This window comes from Tigriopus californicus, chromosome 4, assembly GCF_007210705.1.
Source record: "Tigriopus californicus strain San Diego chromosome 4, Tcal_SD_v2.1, whole genome shotgun sequence".
Taxonomy (NCBI): Eukaryota; Metazoa; Arthropoda; class Copepoda; order Harpacticoida; family Harpacticidae; genus Tigriopus; species Tigriopus californicus.
In genome coordinates, this window is record NC_081443.1 from 2,705,482 (window position 1) to 2,725,180 (window position 19,699).

Here is a 19,699-nt window from a genome sequence, read left to right on the forward strand (position 1 = left end):
AACTCAAAAGCCGACTTTTTAAGCCAATTTTTTCACTTTACGTAGACGTAAACATCAATTATATGTAAGCAACATCAGGGTAAAATCTTCAGAGAAGTTGATGCCTTTGGCTTTCGATCGATTGAGATGCGCGATCCATCAGAGAATCAGATGTCTATATATCCATGGTATCCCCGTTGATCCCGGCCTCTTCGTCAAGATGGGGCGTCACTCAAGACTAACCTAATTCGGTCCGAATTCATTGGTTGCACTTTGTGGTTGCACCACTTTTTTTTTGTTTGTGTTTGTTTGTTGTGGTTTTGTTGTTGCACCTTCACCAAGAAAATGCGTTTTTCTTGTTATTTTACAGGGTCGAGTCGACATTGATGATGATGGAGCACCACCAGCACTATCACCACAACCTTGAGAGAAGCACTTGACGCAATACACACATCTACTAATCGTCCTCACCCTCACAAAATCACAGTTTATCCAATAAAGTCCCCCCAATTAGAAACAGTCCTTCCTTCATTAGGGGTCTAAAATGTAACTGAACTGAAAAATTAATGTGATTTTCCTACTCCGCAAAAGTTCAACCCACCCTGTGCCATCCATCATTCTTTGTACCATCTCTACCACAAATACTACCCCATGTTCCTCGGATCTGCATGCACAAGAAAATCCAGCCTAATCATGAAATACACACCCAAAGCATGTTCCAATCGACTTTCCAAGTGCAGCACCACTCATTTTCATTCATGTTACAACAAAATGTCCGACCCCCAAATAGTAGTTTGTTCCCTAAGCTCAATCAACCTCGTACTCTTTTTGTAGAGGAATTCAATGTCATTGTCCTTGAGGATAAGATCGTGTTCGACGACTTTGATGATGAGTCCTCCACGAATGATGATCCCATCACGGTGATTGTCACTTGTGACGATGATCTCGCCTCGGAGAAGGACTTTGAACAGCACACCATTTCCTTGGTAGAAACCACCATCAACCGACCAATGACCAAGCGACTTTGGGCCAATATTGGACCACCCCATACCAGTGGAAGTGAGTCGGGGGAGTGTTCGTGGGTATTGACAGGGAGGGGACGTCGACATGTACCATAATATCATACTACATGGACACTGTTTTATATTGTACGGTGGTGTAATATGGCACTTTGTACCTTGCATCGAATCAGGCCTGGAGGCTCAGTTTAAGAGTGACGACCTAAATACCCAGCGCCAATGGAGGCCATCGATTTTTTTGGCAATATTGCTTATCAAATTATCAGTCCCCTTTTATTGGATTCATCAATTTCTAGCTCGATTAAACGTATCGATTCAGTATATTGGCTAAATACGAGAAGAGTGATGTATAGTGCAAACTTTGCCAGCCATTTCCTGTAGAAGGAGTGTAATGTTGAACAGGCAGCACGAATATTTCATTGTGATACTGTTTGATCGAGTTTAATTACATCAACCTTTTAATGACTTTATCGAGTGTAAAAGTAACACTAATGATTGGGAGATAAACATAGAAATGCGTCGTTTTCTAGCTTCATCTTTGCACATCGTCATTGGTGTTGAACTAGTACGGCCTTTTTTGTTCCTCATTTGCTAGGGATTAAATGGAGGAAATAGGTTCAGAGCATGGTCCCGCCCGTGAAATGGGTTTAAAGATCAACATGTAAGGCGATTTGTCTTGTCGACTTTGTCTGAACCAGAGGCTTGTTGATCTCTATTGGGCTTTGACACAAATTGTTTTTGTTCTGTGGCACTCGGGGGAAGTTCGATCCTTTGTGTTGAGGTCAGTCAAGCAATGGTACTTTTTACTCGCAAAACCATTGGAATTGAGACTGTCCGAGAACAATCAACATAAGTTCGGCGGGACAACTGAAGTTGAAGAAGAAAAACAATTTTTGATTCACTTTTTTCGTAAAAGCAACCTAGATCGACGATGGGCCAGGGCCATCAAAAGATAAGTAACAAGTGTCAAACGAGACGAAGTAGTTCATTTCAGGAAGCATGGGAACAAGGACATATCCAAAATTGAGTGGGGAGTTCCGGATCAAGATCCACTTGTCACTTCTGAAAAACCTAATCCTGCTCTGAAGGTCTATCTTGTTTTGAAAGGAGTACAAAGGGGGATTAGGGATATGGTTCGAAAGTGTCGAGTATATATATCATTGCTGTATCCTATAATAAGTTTCACTAAATAAAGAAGAAGAAATCGAGTTTTTTGTGGCCTTTGATGGAACTGGTTCCACATCCTATTTGAATAAAAGATATTTTCCATACATGTAATGCAATGTAGTTCTAACAAGCTTCAGACTCTATTCACTTCTGAGTAACATTTCCAATAAAAGAAAAAACTTCACCATACCCACTTGTGATTGCGTAGCGACCCTCCAAATGGAAGTCCACCCTATTCACTTTTAGGGCTTCATTCTGACCAAAAGGAAACTTGAGAAAATTAACTGATTGTCTGTCGAGACTCGACTTTTCCGAGGGCCAATGTCAATCTTGATTGTTTAAACTGAGTGAAGCCCTTCAGTCGCGTCAAAATAATCAACGCTTGCAACCACTAATGGATGGCACCTTGCGTATTGAGTGATAGATCCGACCAAAATATTTATCTTGGTCCAGACACTCGCTAAGAAAAGGGTTCACAAACAATTGAGAACGTGTCGAATAAAGTTGGTTTGTGAAAGACGAGTCAGAAGAAGCGAGGAAAGTCACAAAAAAGGAAAGGACGAGCGGGAACTTTGGCCACTTTTGCCATTGGTAATGTAATAATATGTTTCCAAGTTGCGCCCTGCCAAATGGGGCAAAAAGTGGCCAAATGACATGGAACTACGGGAGTCGCCCGACTCGAGGCTTCCAGTGCTGCCAGTGCTGCCAGTGCTGCCAGTGCTTCCTGCAATTTCTTGTAGTTGTTCGACGGCCTTTGTTGCGGGAGAGAATTCGAAGGACTTCGGAACAGATAGGTTATGATTGCATTTCCAATAACTTAAAGAAAAGCTTGATCGAAACGATGCGGACCAAGTCTACACCTTTGACAAAACCCAACACGTGGGTGGTCATTTCGTGATGATGTTGGCTATTGATCAAACCATTTGGGTTCGTGCTCCTTCGGGTCGCTTTTACGTTTCCCACCTTTAAAGAATACCACTCGCAATGAACCTCTAAATCAGGTAGATGTACCATTACTACTACAGGATACGTTGCGTTGGTTTTCCGCACATAGAATCATAATTGTGTGGGCTGATCTTTGCTAGAGAATGCGCCTTTGGCGACTTCTCGCGAAAGTTCCGAGCACCCCGGGGCATTTTGCTTTCCATTCCGAGTTTGCGAACTCTAATGAAAACCGCATTGTGTTAAGCACTTTTGGGGAGCCTCTTTGGTCTTCCATAGAAAGGTCTTTTCCTCCTCCTTCTCCTCCTCTACGTTTTACACTACCACGGTGCCATTATTACTCTCTTACCGGGCAACTACTGTATTGTGTTATTCTACTCGGGACCTTCGGAGTAACTGGCTTAAGGCAAAAAAAATTAATGACTCTCCGGAAAAGAAACGTACTTCACTCAGGCTAGAAACTAAAGTCTAACTTAGGGGGCCAAGACAACCCTGAAGGCCGTTGGTACTTGTGTTTTAAAAAAAGGCTCTCTTCATCAACCTGTGGGACAAGGACTTCCAAAGCTGCCAGCTGCAAGCTGAGAGAACTCAAATAATAGCGCCATTGTTCAAGAATAAGAGGAGAGAGAAACAATCTTTGAACCAAGGAAAGAAAGGAAAGGGAATGGGGAGGAAAGACTTAATGAGCCTTTGCTTTGGAGTCCCAGCTTTCTTTAAAAGAGAGAAATCCAAAAATAACGAATGATAAGCATACCAATTTGGAGCAATGGAGATTCTTGAACTACTCCATCTTGTTTTTGGACCATAAGTGTGTTCCATTGAAATGCATTTCCCGTCCCATCCAAGGCTGGTGTCCCGAGGCAAAAGTGGATCGCGAAAGACAGAGGTAAAGGCGCCTGAATGCATATCTTGAAGCCGCACTTGGGGGTGACACTTGCACTTTTCCGTCTTCTGGTTTTCCGCCAAGCTTGGTCCCAAGACCCATGCACAGTACAGGGTGACTCAAATCAAGGCCCAAATACAATGCACCACCAGAGATGACCCTGGTGAACTTCACGAAAGAGAGGTGCCACCTTGAATGGAAATACCCTGGTTGAATCATGTCAATTCATTGGGCCCGAGAAGGAATGCACTTCCTCTTCAGTTCAAAACTCTGTCGCCTCGGCTTATCTGGTCTTTATGGCGGGTGGATAGATGGAGGACGCCGGCGAAAAGTTCCTTCGATTTGCAGCCTTAATTGTTGACTCTTTCCAAGGTCGTTTTTACGTAGCTCCAGGCATCCATCGTGTTCTGTCTTTCACTCTGAGAAGAGGATCGAGCCAAAAGAATTGGGTTTCCACAAACTCCTCACGACAAAAACGGTCCACTAATCGGGTTCCTCTTGAAAATCTGGTCCTTAAGTCACGATCGAAATTGTTCCCAGAAGCTTCAAGAATGTATCTTTATTTGGCGAATGTCCCAGGAAGTGCCAAGCTCTTCTTCGGAAACTGTAGATAACTTTTTTCAGTGACGGTTGAAAAGACGAAACGTTAGACACATATCTGAACCATTCAATGAGAGTGCCTCTCATTTCCTATTCCGAACTGATAATTTTTCTGACTTTAGCCGATCCATCTCTTAACGAATCATTCGCATTTAACCCCTCCATGCAAGTGATGGATTCAGTAATAACAAATAAACCTGCTGTTCAACAAGTCTTTCAATTGATAGAAGGATGATCGAATCTAAAATTACTTGCGAATGAAATAGAATGAACCAGTCTTTGAATATTCCATTGAGAGATGGATCTTCAGATTGACCTTTCGTGTTCGTTTGAAATGTCTTTCTGCATCCACGTTTTAGTGCAAATTTTTTTATCACATGCCCCCCGTCCATTTTTAGGATACTTTCTAAATGTCACTCACATTCTCTCTCCGTTTTCAATTAAATACACTTCATCGGATAAAATAGCGTTTATTTTTAACCTACGGTAAAAAACGTCCTGGGCGGGCGTTCTTAGTAATTCTCGTATTCCACGCTAGTTATCAGATGAAATAATTCTTTCCACACATTTCTATTTTCTATGTCCCGTGTGTGTGTACACCAAAACTCCAGATCATTTCTTATGTACGTTCAAGACACGCGTTATGATGGGGAAGAGATGCATTCTACATGCTACTGTGCCGACGCACATAAATGGAGAGGAAGAAAACTTTTTGTTCATTTCCTAACGCGCACAAATACTGTACATACATATATCGTAGACAAAAAGAAACTTTTGGCACGCCAAAAGTCGGGATCTGGCAAGAAATTCTAATTCAGATCCACGCCCTCCCCCCTTTTCCACAAACACAAGCTCGGGATCATTAAGGCGAAAACGTTATTTTTTTTTTCTTCTCCTCATCAGCACCAAACTTCTGGAATGGCAATCGGCCCGATTGTCGTGATGAGCATATCACATCAAGTTCCCATTGGCGAGAGAGCCGCCAGGGAAAGGCCAATCATGCGATTCGAGAACAAAGTGCCATTGGCACCCATGGAGAGCTTCCAAGCCATCTCAAATCGGATTCCACAATTTCGGGATCGGCGCTAGAAAGTTCGCTTCATGCCTATCAACACCCCCGATTTCATTATGTTCATCCGGAGAGGGAAAATGCAATTTGCGGAGACAAGAAGAAGGAACTGGCGAATGGAAACATTGGAGCCAAGGCCAGTTTGAAGTTGACGACATCAGTAAATAGAATTTCCCCAGAGCACAAAGGGACCCTCAAAACAAAGGAAGAGGGGAAAGGTAAATTGCTCTGCTGTACCGTACATCCGTAAATAGAATTTCCCCAGAGCACAAAGGGACCCTCAAAACAAAGGAAGAGGGGAAAGGTAAATTGCTCCTTTTTCGTTATTCTATGTATTTATACTTACTACGACAAAAGATGATAGAGCTGACCATATTTTTCATATAAGCCACAATGATCAGAGCGAAGAATAAAACAGCAGCTAGACTAGACGTCTTTGCGTTCAAATTAGGTTACTGGGAAACCAATGGCCCCATCTGAAATGGCAGAGCTCCAGTAAAATAAGTACTCACAAAATGGTACAAGATTCATGGCCCAAAAGATCCACGAGAAGAGGCTCTTCAGAGCATAAATGTATGACCGAATTGGAATTTCCTGGCATCCGGATGGATGTTTCCTAAATTCTGGACAAGACCAGATATTTTACAATGGCCCATTATTCGCTTCCAACGGTCCAATTTCAAGGAACTTCGTGCAACTAAGCTTTTCAAGCAAGCTAAGAAAAGATGCTGAGGGAAAACGAGGGATATTGTCCACGAACAGAGCTTATGTAGCCTTTGTATGGGTTTTCCGGGACTTGATAAGAGGAAAACGATGAGCAATCGACAAGTTTACTAGCATTTCATGAGCCATGAAACAACAACTACTACTGTTTCTGAGCTACTTCTTCTAGTCTCCCAATTCTTACTGCAGGCCTCTCGTGATGACCAGATTTCTGCTCAACAACGTTAAGAAGTTGTCTATTACTCCATTTTCAGAGTTTGAGCCTCGAGAAAAAGCCAGCTTGACTTTTTAGTCAAGAAAAAAAATATTCAATTGAAGGCCTATTTGGTGCGTTTGAGTAGAATTGGCTTGTAATGCAATGGAAGTCATTTTCGAAAAAGCCTTCAAGCGTTGGGAAGTAATGGCTCTGTTGAGGCCGATGCAAAAAAAAGTCGTCACTGATGGGCTTGCTTTTATGTAGTCAAGCAGCCGGGTCCTCCATTTCTATTTTGCTGCTCCTTTGAGACTTGTCCCATTTGGATCAAAAAGATCCCTCCAAAAAGGTCCATAATCTCCAATCGCCTCAAGGACCTCTAACCAAGAAAGACTTGGGCTTGTTCTCTTCTCAACTTTAGCGGCCAGGAATGCCAGTGAAAATGCTGGCCTTTATCTATTTCCGTGCAGCGTACTTTGTTCGTACGCACTCGAAAGCATGTACTAGTAGAAGTTGTTCCGATCATAAGTGTAGTACTAAACATACATTCTGATCCATCAGCATTTCAACCCACAACATTACCTATTATCGCCTCTTTGGCAGCATGGTACCATTTAGAACTGACCTCAACGGGGGTGTTCCATCTTAATGGAGTCCAACCTTTTGGCCAAGTCACAATTCCCTTCGTCGCCTTGACAACTTTGTGCATCTCTTGGCCCTCTGGCGTTGAATAAAGATTGGAGGAATTGGCGGAAGCAAGTGCATAAACCTTTACTGGCGCCATTGATCAGTCCCCACTGTTGGAGAGTGGTACTGTTTGTGGCAAACAGTTTGACCTTGAACCCGAGGTTGGAGGTCATTTATGAATAATGAGCATCAGGCCCACTCGCTTGTTCAGTTCCCACTTGGAAGCACAGACTCTCTTTAGGGAGCCGGCTGAAAGGGAAAGCATGCTTTTAGAAGCAATGTCCAACTAAATGTGGAAACTAGAATTGATGAAGGGCCCATGGACAAAGTTCTGGTTCATGCATCAGTGAAACTTAGGCTCTTTGGCACTTTTGTGTTTAGGACTTACTACAATCCGGCACCTTTCTGTGTGGCCCTCCCCCCTCCCCCTCTACAATATGTGGCCATCATTGTCTGGTCTGTACTGTAATTGTAGTCGGGCTAATTGACCCAGAGGACTTTAGTTCCGGCTCCGGTTTGGGGTCAAACATTCGTAACTTGGAAGAGTCAAGGCAAGCTTGGATATATCATCGAAATGCTGCTGCTGCTGCTGATGATGATGATGATGGTGGTGGTGGTGGTAGTGGTGGTGGTGGTCACGGCGATGCAATGCTGATCACCGAGCTTAAATACGCTTATGAGCAATGAGTGATGCGATTTTGTTTGGGAAGTCGATGATGAATGAGGCAAGTCAGGAACGAGGAACAGAAAGATTAGGCGGATATGTGCCACTGTATATATGAGAGAAAAACACAGGAGGTGGAGGTTGATCATGATGACGCGACACGAGATGTTAACCCATACATTAAAAGACCATTCCAAAGACGGTCACTGACGATGACATGAAAATAGGTTGGCCTTTCTTTTAGATGGTACGCACTTGATGTTAATTGTGCTCCATTATTCTTAGATCCTCCCATTTCAAGTCAGGAGGCCTCCTCACCAGAGCAAGTGGAATTGCTTCCAAGCCAATTTTGCTCAAAGAAAACCGAGCACTTCAGCTCGTCCGACAATAAGGAGCCCAGTGAGGAGAGAGAGGAAGGCTTCAAAGACCATGAAGACCACTCCAACGAGGACAGTTGTTGCAGCCTTTGTTGTTCGGGAACGGTGATGACCTCTAGTAGTGTTGGCTCGACCGCTGCCCCTTCAGAGTGTAATTGCCATCAGGCCAGCAGCGAGCTGAGCCAGGCGGAATTTCCGATAGTGGAACGACCTGATCTTCAGACCCATTTCGATGGCTCTTCTTCGTCTTCCTCCACTACTTCGATGGCATCCAAGAACCAAATGGAGAATGAGTTTGAAATCTTCCATGATGAAGATGGAGGAGAATTCGCCGTCAGCGCAACGGCCCAGGAGTCATCCCATAAACCTGTCACCTTGACATCCACCCCGATTGGCAAACCTGTCGCTTTTAATCTTTTGCTTGAAGGCATTCTTAAAGAACTCGAGGTCGAAAGGGAGGCAGACCATCACGCTCCCGGGGGATCGCCTGCTGGGGGAGACCCGATTGAAAAGTGTGTTATCTCCATCGATGGTGTTCAAACCTTAGCCAACGAGGCCAGAAAGACCAGGAAACTGATGAAAGTGGATTCGGGTCTTGAGAAGTGGCCGGGGTCTCAGTCTGCCCAATCTTCGGGTAAGTCTCACATTTCCATAAAAAACAAGGTCGAATAAAGAATTCCATTCCTTGGTTGGGTACTTTTATGCTTCCGCCGATGAGACCATTAACTTTTTACTGCAATGGCGAACAATTGTAGTGCTTTGTACTTCTTGAAAGGTATGAGTCTCAACCTTGTCGGTGGCCATGTTTGCTATTGAAATTGACTTCCATGGGTGATGGGTGGTCCTTCAGGCTTCTTTGCCAAGCAAATTTCCCCTCTTCCCACTAAAGTTCCATGCTCGTCTTTTCACTGACGTACATACTCTAAAATAGCTCTAGCACCGTAGAGATCGATGAATTGGACGAACTCTAACTGTCTGAGTGAGATCCATCCACCTTCCACCAACTTCCTAGCGATCGAACCAAGGATGGAGCCTGGAACATCAGGGGCGACTACGTGGCACTTCTGCTCTTCTCCATCGAGTGGAACTTTCTTCGGCAGTGAATTATGGGATGCTATCATGAGTTGAGAATAAGGAATGGGACCTGGGTCGTCTCAAATATTTGCTTGGGTGCAAAAGATATTGAGATTGAGGTAAATTCCAACTTTAGCCCAAGTCACCGGGGAAATTTTGAGTTCTCCCCCAAGATATCAGATCGGAATCGAGCGATGCTGAGATCGCGTTTCTCTTGACCAACCTTGGTAAGCAGTTCTCGACGAGGAAAGGGCCTTCTGTTGGATCCACTTGAGACAAGGTAGGGAAGGGCAGGGATAAAAAATTGAGAAACTTGAAAGAAACCACCGGCCAACCTGTCACATTTTGCCCTACCCAGTAGCGGTTGGAATGGCAAGAAAAATGTTGGCATATTCAAAACCAGGAAGACAAAGCCACAAAGACAGAGAGCGAGAGAGTAAGAGAGTGAGAGAATGAGAGAAAGCGGGGAATATACTGAATGTGTAGGTATAAGTACATATATCATTCCTCTTCAGTCGGGGCTGTCAGTTGGGTGCGGAAGGGTGCCATACCGCTGTTGGGAGGAGGTGACTTCCTTATAAATTCATCTGGGTACTCCATTTGGCCCGGGGCACCGACTGCCTCCTCAAAATTTCAAACTTCCGCCCACCTTCACCATTCTCCAGTGGCAACCAAGCCAGTCACCCAAGAACCAGGGAACGAACCGCATGTGGTGCGTCATCCTGTTAGACAAACCATAAATCAGGAGCTCAAAAAACCTTTCGTCGTAATGCAACATATGTCACTTTGGATCAGTCGGTGGCCTTGAAATTTCTCTCTGAGCTTTCATCAAAGGCCCATCCCGCGTATGATGTAGTATGTACGTGTGTACTACATACTGGGGATGGCACTTTCGTGGTTGGTCTAATATCCAATAGCACAAGAGACATCTTGGCACGCTAGGCCGCTGCTCTCGGTGCTCTCGGTTTCTTGTCACTTTCCACTTCCCGACCAAATATTTCCGTGGAGCTGGAGGTGTTTGGCAAGTCCTCGCACGAGATCTCCCCCCCGTCCCAATTCACACCCATATTCAGGCACAATTGAGACGAACCAACCAGCCAATTACTAGCTGCTTGCTTGCTTACTTGTATGTGGGATGAGTTTGCCAACCAGTCTCCCTTGACGGGCTACAATTAATCTTGATCCAAAATCCCTCGAGCAGCCTGCCTTTGTCCGCTTGCATTTCCTTCGCAATTGCATACCCGCTCGTCGGAGATTGAAAGGGTTGTGCTCGTTTATGGACGAAGATGACAAAGGTTCTTTTTCTCTCCGGTGAGAAGCTCATCAGGTCGTCTTCTCCTCGTCGGTTGCTCACTTGGTTCCATCGTTCTTTCGTTCGTTCGTTGGTTCGTTCGTTGGTTCGTTCCATCCATCCATCCATCCATTTCATAACAAGTGAGCTTCAAGGCAGCCCAAACCAGCCTGCTAGTCCAGTCGGAGTCGTTCGTTCAGACGTAGAACCCACTGGCCATTTCATAAGACATAAAAGGCTTTTGTTGAAAAGGAAGAATTTTGTCCGATAAATTATTCAGTACGGGATGGATCCGAACAAAGCACCTGAGGCTGCTTGCTGAACGAGTTCACAAGGAGGCCTGCCATTCCCGAAAAAGACAAGGACGTCTTGCCGGACCAAAGGATGAGATATACGTGGACGGACAGCCAGCCAGCCAGACAAACAGACAGTCTCACACACAGGCACATATACGTACAACATCCAATTGATGAAGATCAAGGACCCCCCCACCCAAAAAAAAGAAAAGGAAGAGGGATAACCCATTTGAAAAGATATTTACTGCACCCGAAATGACCGTGAGTCTCGCCTTGTTCTCTAATGCAAGTAACATTTTATATGAGGAAAACACACTATCTTGTACTTGGGGAATACACAAGCTAACTATCTACCTACTGTACAAATACCTCGTCTGGCCAACTTCTTTCCTGCGCCCTTTCCTCCGTCTGGCCAGATGATAAGAGTGGACTGCAAGCTTTCTCCCCTCCATTTTTCATGCGTAATCATCATCATCATCATCATGGTTCCTCTTCGTTGGCTGTTCGGCCCTCATTTGGGAGAATTAATTTCATCCTCCCAACTGCTCAATGTTCATGGTTCATTTGCATAATTCGTCAAATTTCGCGGTTCTTTTTTAATGGGAATGCAAATCCGCTTCTCCAGTTACCACACGGAAATGAATGTCGCTAAATCCCCCCTACTTCTAGCCTCGTTCGAGGGACAAAGTGCTCGCGTAGAGTTCGGTAGTCTTCCCCATTTTTGGGGCTAGACCCGGTTCTAATTATCTCTGAAGTTCAATGACTGTGCAAATGGAATTCTGATTCAATTTCCTCGCAGTACACACAACCGCTTCTAAATGACACGACGGCCGCTATGCATTAGCTCTAAAGATTACAGACGAGGGATTCCTTCTTATTGCATTCACCCGAACCCATTGGGCACTAGCACACGCTTCCATTGATCCGCTTTCCAATGGCAACGCCCCAATTTCGGCTGAGTAGTACCAAAAGGAATCTACATTTGTAGTCGATTCCACGGACGTTTTGGCAAAGCTTACCTTAACTCCTCCAACATGTGTGGGCCTTTTTAAAAAGTCCACTTTTCCTCTTCTTTGTTCCAAGAGAGTCCCAAAAGTTCCACTCTCATCCTAGAGGGGGGAAAACTTTTCACAAGTCCCTTTAGTTGAAATGAAGGCCGGTACTCTTCACCTGTCCCATAAAAAAGTCCGTACGGCAAATGCGTTTCACGACTGTTTGATTTGTCTCACCCTTCCCAGGATTGTCCGCCACGACGCGAACTTCTGTTGTGAAGCAGCAAGTGAAGTCTTATGGTAATGGTTCCATGACCAAGGCCATCCTCCAACCTCAACAACTCACGGTATTCGATGCTTCCAAAGTATCGGTGAGTTTGGCCGAGAACCACATTGGCTTTGAGGCCGATTCGCCCTTTACGTTCCACGTGGACCCACGAAATGCAGGCCATGGTTCCCTGGAAATAGTAAGATGCTCTTTGGTAATCTTTAATATTGTTTCATAAGCTCGTCTCGTATGCTTTATGCTTAAGTAATACGTTGAGAAAAGCCTCAGTTACTATTGGCTATGCCACGCACATGAGAGATATCCTGAGCGTTCTTTATAGGCCCAGGAGCAACAAAACGATTGTATATTCTTATTCTTACCTACCTCTTCTGACCAACCTTCTGAATATTGTTTGCTCCTACTTTTCGCCTAAATTATGGCGCTGAATCAACGACTTTTTGAGGGGCAGTCAATCAAAAAAAGAAAAAAAAGAAGATGATATTATCTCGATATGTATATATATATATATGTACGTACAGTTACTTGGCCCTCTCCTCGGGCTCTCGGGAAAGTGCTGAGCTTGCTCTCCGCTGAAAGTTTCCCCTCTTCAGGAAGAAAGAAAGACCAGCTCTATTTCATCGTCAAAACTGTTTTGATTGAGTTTTTGCTGCGGTACTAAAAGAGTTGAAGAGGGTGGAAAATTGTCATCAACTTGGATAGAATCTTTCTTAGTACCATTCCATGATCATATGGCGAGTTGCAGAAGACCAGAAAACACAACCTGGTTAAATGGCTCTTTTTTCTTAGGTGGTGGCCACCGAGGACGGTTCTGTTCCCTCCCAAATGAAACGGGAACCCAATGGAACATTTCGAATATCTTTTCTGCCAAGAGATATCCACCAGGAGCATGCCATCATTATTTCTTATAATGGAGTACCTATCAGTGGAATGCCAATGAAAATTAAGGCTATCCCACGAGGTTCCAATTCCAAAGAAGGTAAGAGAAAAAAGTATATAGATTGCGATGAGTCTTCAGAATATCAAAAGATATCCATTCATTCCCGAGGATTGGCCTGTTCCTAATGGATTTTTGAGTTTGCAAAATATAAGTTATTCGTGCGCAACTTCAAAATCACCGAGATAAATGAGATCCACAACTTTTGGGGAGGCGGGCGGGTTGAAGATCCAATGGAGGCAACATTTGTAAATAACCAATTTTCCAACGTTCCAGACTCGGATATCGACGATTGCAAAGCAGCTCATTTTCATTCTCCAGCTTCTTTCATGGCCTCGAAGGACGAGATGTTTGCCATTCCAAACGACCCTCTAAAAGCGAGCAAGCGAGTTCAGGTAGGTACACGTCTTTGAATTTCCTTTGGAATCCTGCAGGGGATTCTACTTTGAACTTGAAGGCATAATCTCAAGGAATATGAAAGCATAGAGGAAGACGTTGATGGCCTAGAGTCGGTGTTTCACCACTGGCCATAATATACGTATATTTACAATAGGATACAGGATACATGGACAGATGCCAGCTAGATGTGTACGTACAACATTCAACTATTGGCAATTTCATTTAGAGCTCTGTCTCTCGGTTCAGGCCTGGATAATGTAGAATGGGAACACTTCTTGAATCCCCGGACTCGAGGACAAGAACAAATCCTCGAAACTTTTGCCCAGGCGGACCACGTTCAGTCCGAGTTCAAGAAAAAGGAGTCAGCCTGGCTGAAGGGTGGTAGACAAGTAGTCCGGAAAAGTTGAATAGGAATGTGCCCCGTTCCTCGATTCGTGTATGCATCCTTCACCAGCATTCCAACACACACACACAAAAAAACCATTGACTTTTCATCCTTTGCAGATAAGATCCATGAAGTCGGCAAGTCTCCCATGTGATTCCCATATCAGTTGTGCGATGAAGAGAGGCTCGAGGCTGAGTGGAAACCACGAAAACGGGGTCCCTTTGAAAAGTCAAACAGATCTATTCATGTCGGCACAAGACCCTTGGGAGGACGAGACCAAAATTCAGAATTGCACTCTAGACTTGCGCCAACAACGACAGACAGAACAGAAAAAGTGGAACAACTCGGGTAGGTTTTTGCCACCTTCTGGCTCCCCAGACAACGTGGTTGTCCCACAAAGTACCGAAATTTGCCAAAATATACAAGAAACTCGCGAAGGTTGCACAAGATTGACGAGACGCCAAGACGAGCGATGCCAACTGATCCCGGCATCGCCCTGGGCAGAACATGTCATCGACGGAGAACTGATCCGTGTGAACGTGACGCCCGAGAAGAAGTACAATCATTTTTCAACAAACCAAGGCGAACTCGTCGTTCTGGTCGACCTCGACCAGAATTCAAATGGCCTCGAGATGAGGGTTGACATTATCCCGTCCCTTCCGAGCGGCGAGAGGCCCACAATAAAGGCATCCATCTCACCCGCCAAAGACCTCTCACTACCATGGGAGAGTCAATGCTGTGAGGCCCAAGATTGCCAAGTTATTCCCCTAAAATGTGAGCGAAGAAATGAGATCTTTTCCCAAAGACACTTATCCACGGAGAAGGCCGCTCAGGATAGCGATGGCAAAGAAAAGGAGGACAATTTACGATTTTCGGTGCTCATTCCGTTCCCCGAAAATGAACTGAGCTCTGAAAGCCGTCTTGGTGGTGTATTCATCCTCGAGATAGGATTTCCATATGCAAATGTCTCGAGACGTCCAGAGACTACTCCTGCCACTCCAACTACCACCACGAGTCTCCGTCAAGCAACTCCTTTCATGGTGTTTAGCAAAGAACATTCCATTTTCGCATCCCGGAATGATGATATACTAGTGTTGGGCGATGGACTCCTACGAGGCGTGGTTGGCGTGGAAGCCTCGTTTTGCATCTATCTACTCCGAGAGCATCCAACCAACACGGAAGGGGAGAGGAACTTAGATTGGAATAGAAGACTCCCACGAGTTTGGTTGAAGGACCCTCAAGGACAGCTGGTTCAAGTTCAATTACTTCCAAAGAGACAGATCGGCCCTTGGCAAAAACCGCAATGTAATCCTGACCAAGGAGCCCCAAGGTCCATGTTATCCCGGGTTGTTGTGGAGGCCTCTTATTGTCCCACAATGCCTGGAAACCACATCATGCACATCTCCTGGAAGCACTGGTATGTTGGTTTATGAGATGTGGTCTCGTTTGACGATTTTTGTTTACACACGAGGTTCTCGATCAAAACTCGCCCGTCAAGTTCGAACAGAAGAAGGCTTCATTTTTGGCCCTTTCAAACCCGTTAAGAAGTGTTATTTTGGCAACTTCATGCGTTTGAAATCCGAGAAAGCCACTGCGCTTTTGGAGAAACGCACTGCAACTGTTCTTTTTAGTAACTCCTCTGACTTTCATTTCAACAATCTCTAAAGGATCAGTTTGCGCTTGTTCCCTCGTTCCCAATACCAAGCCATGCCATGTAGTCGATATTTCTTTCCGGGAAAGTCTTGAAGTGCTTCTACTTATTTTTACTTTCGAGTAACGGGCCACTTTTCCTCATTAAAAAGGGCACTAGACGTTGGAAATCTCTCGCGAGCATCTGCCCCTAAATTGTTTACGAGGGCCAAGTTCATAAATTTTATCCCCACCCATCTCGACGCATATGGACGATGACAACATGCCAACCCGGCAAAAGGTCAAAAGTCCTTGAGGGAAGGATTACAGAATCGGAAACGATGGATTAGATCTTGTCGTTGTCAATCCACCATGAAGCATTTCAGGCCTTTTGCCATCTCACTTTGGCAGCCCAGAGTACGACCCTCGAACATGACAGGGACCAATTCAGACCTTCAAAATGGCCTCATGGCGGCTTGGCACGGCCAGACACAATAAGTACGTTGTGAATATCATGGACAAGAAGCCTTTCCGAGGCTACTTTATCTTCGGGAAAATACCCAACGTCTACTACTGCAGTACCTATATGTCGATCAGCTCAGTCATGGTCAAGGTTGGAGAGGCTCGCTCTCTTCGTTTTGTAAGAAGTCAAAAGTGAGAGAGTGGGGACTTCGTATTTGTTTGGGGAGAACATAAAATATGGTTAGGCAGCAGAGCAGAGTAGCCAGACTAATTTGGACTCATTTGTTTCCTTCCCTTTCAGTGAATTGGTTGGATTTCCAAAGAAAGTAGGAGTCATCAAGCGGGAGGCAGAAGGCCGCCCAACCAAGGCCACAGTTAGTCATGGTCTAGGCACCACGGCAAGTATCAACGAGTACAACAGTACCACAGACGGTAAAACCATTTCGTGTCGGATACCCGGGCAGATTCCTCTGAACAAATTCTCCATTGTTGAGGTTCACTCGAGTAATCCCTTAGCTAGTCCTAAATCTCTGACCGCCACACTGGTTCCCACCAGTGCTCCTCCTGGTCACAAATCTGGAAATAATGGTGGTGGACCTCCGACCCTGGTTGTGTCACAAGGAGGGTCGTCGTTGTCGTCGGCGAAGTCCTCCGCGTCGCCGGCCGTGGTTCGACAGACCGGACACCGGACCTACCACATCATCCTTCATCCTCGGACGATTGGAGAACATATGGTTCATGTCTTTTACAATCATGAGGCTGTACCTGGGAGCCCTTTTCCTGTGACGGTGAGTGGGCCACCCGCTGGGCGAGCAGCTGTTCCATCGGGCCATAACCATATCCGAGCATTTGGACCGGGATTGGAACACGGACTTCTCCACACGTTTCACTCGGAGTTTATATGCGACGCACGCGGCGCAGGACCTGGTCATCTGACGGTGAAGGTGCGCGGCCCAAAGGGTAAGTGAGATATGGGCAAGTACGTATGTAGTGGTCCCTATTGTGGACTTTCGACTCGAAAGAGGGTTCTTGGATCTTGGTTATCTTCCTTTGCTTTGAAGCTGGCCGCTTTCAAGGGGGGTTACTTCATTTTTCTTTAAGCATTTTCCTCATTCGTTGAGGGGCCATAGGTTATATCAAGCTATAATATATGGTCGAGATACTCAATACATTTTTGGTCAACGGTTCAGTTTCACAATAAACGAGCGTAAGCGGGGCAAAACGAAAAAAAAAAGGTGTTCATTCCAGGTTTTAGATGTCCTTGGTGACGGTCACCCATATTCAGTTTCTCTTAATATAGATAGAGGTATATTTCCCGTGTCTTGGCTATCCATATCTTCAACCGACAAAAAACCAATAGTCGTAACCTTGGGTGGTACTATTGCATGAATGAATGACGTAAGAACGACGACGCATTAAGAAAGTTGTATCATCAGAAATATTGTAGGATCTGGCAATAATTCTAGAGAACAAATTTCAACACCTTGTTCACTATTACAACACTCTGGGCATTCTCTGTCATTTCGAGAGTGTCTGGCCTAAACTTCAGCTGAGAAAGATCAACAGTCATTGGTACTTTAATTAAGTTCAACCAACAACGGTTCCAACCGTCACCTAAAACTGATGGTGGGATCCTAGTCCCAAGAGCACGCCATTTTGGGTTGAAGTGGGAGAATTGGCAAAGTTTATTCGTGCGAGATACTCTCGAGGCAAAACAAAATCTGTGTCTCAACCAAGGATGGGCATAAGTCTGAGCCAGTGTCACTGATACGTATTTGAGGATTACACTCATCTACCCACCCTTTCCCTTTCACAAAGCGTACGAGGTCACTTCCTGTAGTTCTCTCTCTCAAGTATTGGAGTCGAAAGCAACAGGGTTAATGATGTCCAATAATGGAGAACAGGTCTATGACCACTTGTTTTGAGGTCACCATGCCCATCCCTGGGATGAGTTGTTCCAAACTTTCCCAATGAAGATGGTTGGTGAAACCGTCTGTGCGTCTTCCTCTGTGGCTTCTGGGGTTGATCTAGGCGCGCTTTTCACACTGTTACCCGGTTACCCCATTGCTGCCAAATTAAGATTTGTTTGCGAGAGCGTGGTCACAAATGTGTTGACTTTTTGCACCTCATTCACCACACCCTATTGCATGTTCGAGTGGAACTTGCCAAAGCAGGTGTGCCAGTCTCCTACCTCCAACATACTCGAGGAACATTACCTTTAAGATTGGTGTACTTATACCTAGTATAAGTTCGATCAATGTGTGCTCTGTGTGATAAAATGATTCTCTTCACGATGGAGTAGCCAATTCCGAAAAGGTTGGGTTATCATTTGGTTTGCTCAACAAGACCTTTACCTTTAATTGCACAAGTGGTACATACAGTATATGACGGAGATTCGTGTGAAGACCTGTTTCCTTCCCTTTTGGGATTTATTCATGCGAATGCGTGTAATGCAAATACGACAATGGACGAAGAGTGAACTAGGAGCAAACTTCTTTTTCTTTTGCCATTTTCCCCCAGCTTTCTTATCCTTCAGCACATTCCGCTTCGAAGGAAATATAAAATGGCCGATTTGGGTCCATTCGGCTCACATATTGACTTTTCCAACTCTTCTCCTCATTGGGTCGATCTGGGACTCAAGTTTTGTTCCATTTCGCTTCCTTTTGCATATATCTTTTCCCAACGTCTGTTCGTCTTATTACAGGAGCCTTTCACACGGAAATGCTGAGCTCGTCAGGACCTGGCCGTGATAATCGGATCATTTTATGTCGCTATAACCCGTCGGAGCCGGGTGATTACCGGATCGAAATCAAGTGGTCCGGTCATCACATTCCTGGATCTCCATTCTTTGTGATGATATTTGACACTCAACGAGAGCTGGCACACTTCTTCGAGGTAAGAAGTGGAACAGGCGCTTCGTGTTTGAATAGACACGCATTAGTCAAAGATGGCAAACACTCGTCATCTGACAAGGCACATTTATTCTCTGGATATTAGAGACGTCTAGAATCGAGATTCACGTTGCTTCTTTCCTCCGTTATCACAAAGACACATGACGGTCCTCTTAACCTTGACAACTACGTTACATAGGAACGTACAATGTGCTATGCTTATGCTTAACATCCCGCCTAATTTGCCTTTCCATTTGCTTCAGTATACGAGGGAAACTTCCAGGGACACTTCCAGGGACACATCCTTGGACTTCAGGCCAGTGTCATGGAGGTGGGATCCCAGGTGGGAAAATATGTCAATGTCGAGCTTTGAAGTGATGAGAAATTGCGGAAACATCGGATATCTGACCATGTACAACCGAACCCTTCCATCGTCAGCTCGTTTGAGCGATCGATCATTCGTCATGTGAATCTATCCTGTCTTGACATTTCCATTGCAGCGACGTTTCAAATATAATGCCACCACAATACACTCGGGCGAATTCACTGGAAGGGACACACTACTCAGATGTCTTGTCGTGGATCTTATCAATCCTCGTTCTTTCTTGTTGCCAGAAAGGACGTGAAACTCTATTCTAGTCATGTAGCGTCATCATGAGCATCATCCTTTGACATCAATGAGAAATCTCGTCATCCCGCCAACACTTTACTCATCCGGAGTTGCTTATCAAAGCATATTCCTTACATTGTACAT

The 19,699-nt window shown here is 44.9% G+C and overlaps 1 protein-coding gene across 1 annotated transcript in view; it reads left to right on the top strand.

Moving 5' to 3' along the window:
• Positions 1 to 19,477, top strand: part of LOC131878933 (uncharacterized) — a gene marked incomplete at its 5' end in the record, with an annotated part of 49,490 nt that extends 30,013 nt beyond the window's left edge. The window contains 10 exon segments of the mRNA XM_059225089.1: positions 814 to 1,038; positions 5,494 to 5,877; positions 8,212 to 8,937; positions 12,203 to 12,423; positions 13,032 to 13,221; positions 13,456 to 13,574; positions 14,083 to 15,380; positions 16,356 to 17,014; positions 18,759 to 18,949; positions 19,209 to 19,477. Of these exon segments, the coding sequence (XP_059081072.1) occupies positions 814 to 1,038; positions 5,494 to 5,877; positions 8,212 to 8,937; positions 12,203 to 12,423; positions 13,032 to 13,221; positions 13,456 to 13,574; positions 14,083 to 15,380; positions 16,356 to 17,014; positions 18,759 to 18,949; positions 19,209 to 19,415 (4,220 nt within the window). The 3' untranslated portion in view covers positions 19,416 to 19,477.
• Positions 19,478 to 19,699: the final 222 nt, after the last annotated feature.